Here is a 2106-nt window from a genome sequence, read left to right as displayed (position 1 = left end):
CAGCCATAGTGTTGGCGCTAACGCTAAAGCTAACAATCTAAACTGTTGTCCTCCATCTATATTTTCAGTTACAGGCTGAGTCATTTCTACCTTCTCCTCTCTGTCAACGCTCTCTGGTTTCATTTAAAAGAGTCGATCATCAGATATTGTCTAAGATTAACCTTCAGGGTGGATATAGCTCGCTAGCAGCCTCACATTGAGGACCTATCCACGTCATCATTTACCCAGAATGCTTTGCATGTAAATAAAATGGCCCCGTCCGTGTAATATAATTTAAAACTTTTAATTTAAAAATTATAAAAACTAAACAGCCTACAGTATTTTTACAGTCTTTACTTTACAGTTAAAATATATGTTTATTAAATAAGGTCTAATGATGCAACTAATCGGGGATCCCTTTAAAGAGACAGCCTCAAAACTAGTTGATCTGCGACACACCTCAGGAAAAGGGGGTGAAAGAGGGTGTTGTGGAGTTACAACAAGGAGGAATTCAGACCAAAACATTGCAGTTCCACTTTACAAAGACCCCGTGAATGATTTGAATGAGAAAAAGAACGATTTAAATGCACAATATGTCACCTTTAAAAGAAAAATCACCTGATTTATTCTGCAGACGTTTGCCTAAATGCAAAGCATTGAGCAAAAGCAAAAACTCAAATATTTTTAAGTTTGCTTTTACGTTTAATCGTTCATCGGCGACTTCTGCTTCTAAACTGTTAAATATTGTGTGCTGTGTATCAAAATGTCAACAAGGTTTCTTGTAATTACATCCAGAGTAATTACATGACCTGCATTAGTGACACATAACACACGTATACACTGCAATAATATAAATATTTAGATCACCTTATCACCTTTCAATCCAGGCAGGCCGGCGTGTCCCGCTGGGCCCTGCAGCACAAACAACAAGGTTGGAGAGATTGTTGAGGAAGTCGAGGYGACACTAACATTGTGATAAAAGTTTGAAAATCTACTCGTTCATTTCTAAACACATTTCTTGTGCTGTATCAGAGAATCACTTTTTTTTATTTCACGAATATGCAACATTCTCCTAGATTCAGACCATTTACAGCAGCCAAAACCCACCTGAGGTCCCGCCATACCAGGCAATCCTCGTGGTCCCTCTGGGCCCGGGTCCCCCTGTTGAGAGAAGAACACAATGGAATTTGTGTTTCCAACACTCAACATTCTGCCAAATGCACATAGTTCTGCCGCTGGCCCAGGGCTATAGCTTTACATTGCACAGAATTTCTGACTCAGGGTATTTCTGATTCTTTGGAGGTCTTTTGACGTGAACACTTGCATTCAATGTATTTATTTGTGTTGATTTGTTAAATTGTCGTTATTAATAACAGGTATTGCCTGCTCATAAGTTTTTAACTTTTTGCTTTCTCTTCAAAAAGAGAAATCCAAAACTTTTAAAATGCCTTTTGAGTCAGTTCCATCCTAGCATTTATATCTTTATGCATTATGATGCAATTATTTAACTTATGTTGATGGTTTCGTTGCATGATATGAAATTATTTCTCTAACATAAATGTATTTTAACACATTTTTAAATGTTTTGTTGCTGAGCATAGTGCATTATCTYCCATTTTTTCTAGTTAGACAAATCWTTCACCCRTTATCTTTATGATGGATTGGTCTGCAGCCTGAGGTCATGTGTCCAGCGCTTCACTGAACAGTGCTGGGCCATCTTACTGCCTCATCAAGATAAGCGCTCTCATTCATGTTTAACAGCAGCTAACAGTTCACAACAAGCCTGCGAAGCCTAACAAGCCACAGAGTAAYGAGAAAAAAACAAGGAGCAATTCTGAGTGTTTCTGCAATCTGCTGCTGCAAATGAGCCCCTCCATGTTTGCAGACATTTCTGTACGACGTATCTTGTGTATAATTTGGGTCAAACACAATCAGAACAGCTTATCCTTTATTTTAGGCAAAACCTCCCAACTTTTGTCCAATAGATTAATTAAACAGTAGGAAAGCAGCTGATACACTGCCTGGCCAAAAGAAAGGTCACACTCTAATCTAATGAAACGTTTCGTCTCTCCTCCAAGAGACTTCTTCAGTCTGAGAGTTTCAGGCAAAATTCAGGCTTTTAAGCAC

General features: G+C 38.5%; 1 protein-coding gene across 1 annotated transcript in view; it reads right to left on the bottom strand.

Annotated features, from left to right (window-relative positions):
* col24a1 (collagen type XXIV alpha 1 chain) overlaps window positions 1-2106 on the bottom strand; it is a gene marked incomplete in the record, with an annotated part of 125159 nt that overhangs the window by 69206 nt on the left and 53847 nt on the right. The window contains 2 exon segments of the mRNA XM_014023370.1: window positions 847-891; window positions 1087-1140. Of these exon segments, the coding sequence (XP_013878824.1) occupies window positions 847-891; window positions 1087-1140 (99 nt within the window).

The sequence above is a fragment of the Austrofundulus limnaeus genome, unplaced genomic scaffold (genome assembly GCF_001266775.1).
Source record: "Austrofundulus limnaeus strain Quisiro unplaced genomic scaffold, Austrofundulus_limnaeus-1.0 Scaffold365, whole genome shotgun sequence".
Classification (NCBI taxonomy): domain Eukaryota; kingdom Metazoa; phylum Chordata; class Actinopteri; order Cyprinodontiformes; family Rivulidae; genus Austrofundulus; species Austrofundulus limnaeus.
Note: the sequence above shows the minus strand (reverse complement) of the source record. Positions and strands in the feature narration are given on the sequence as shown.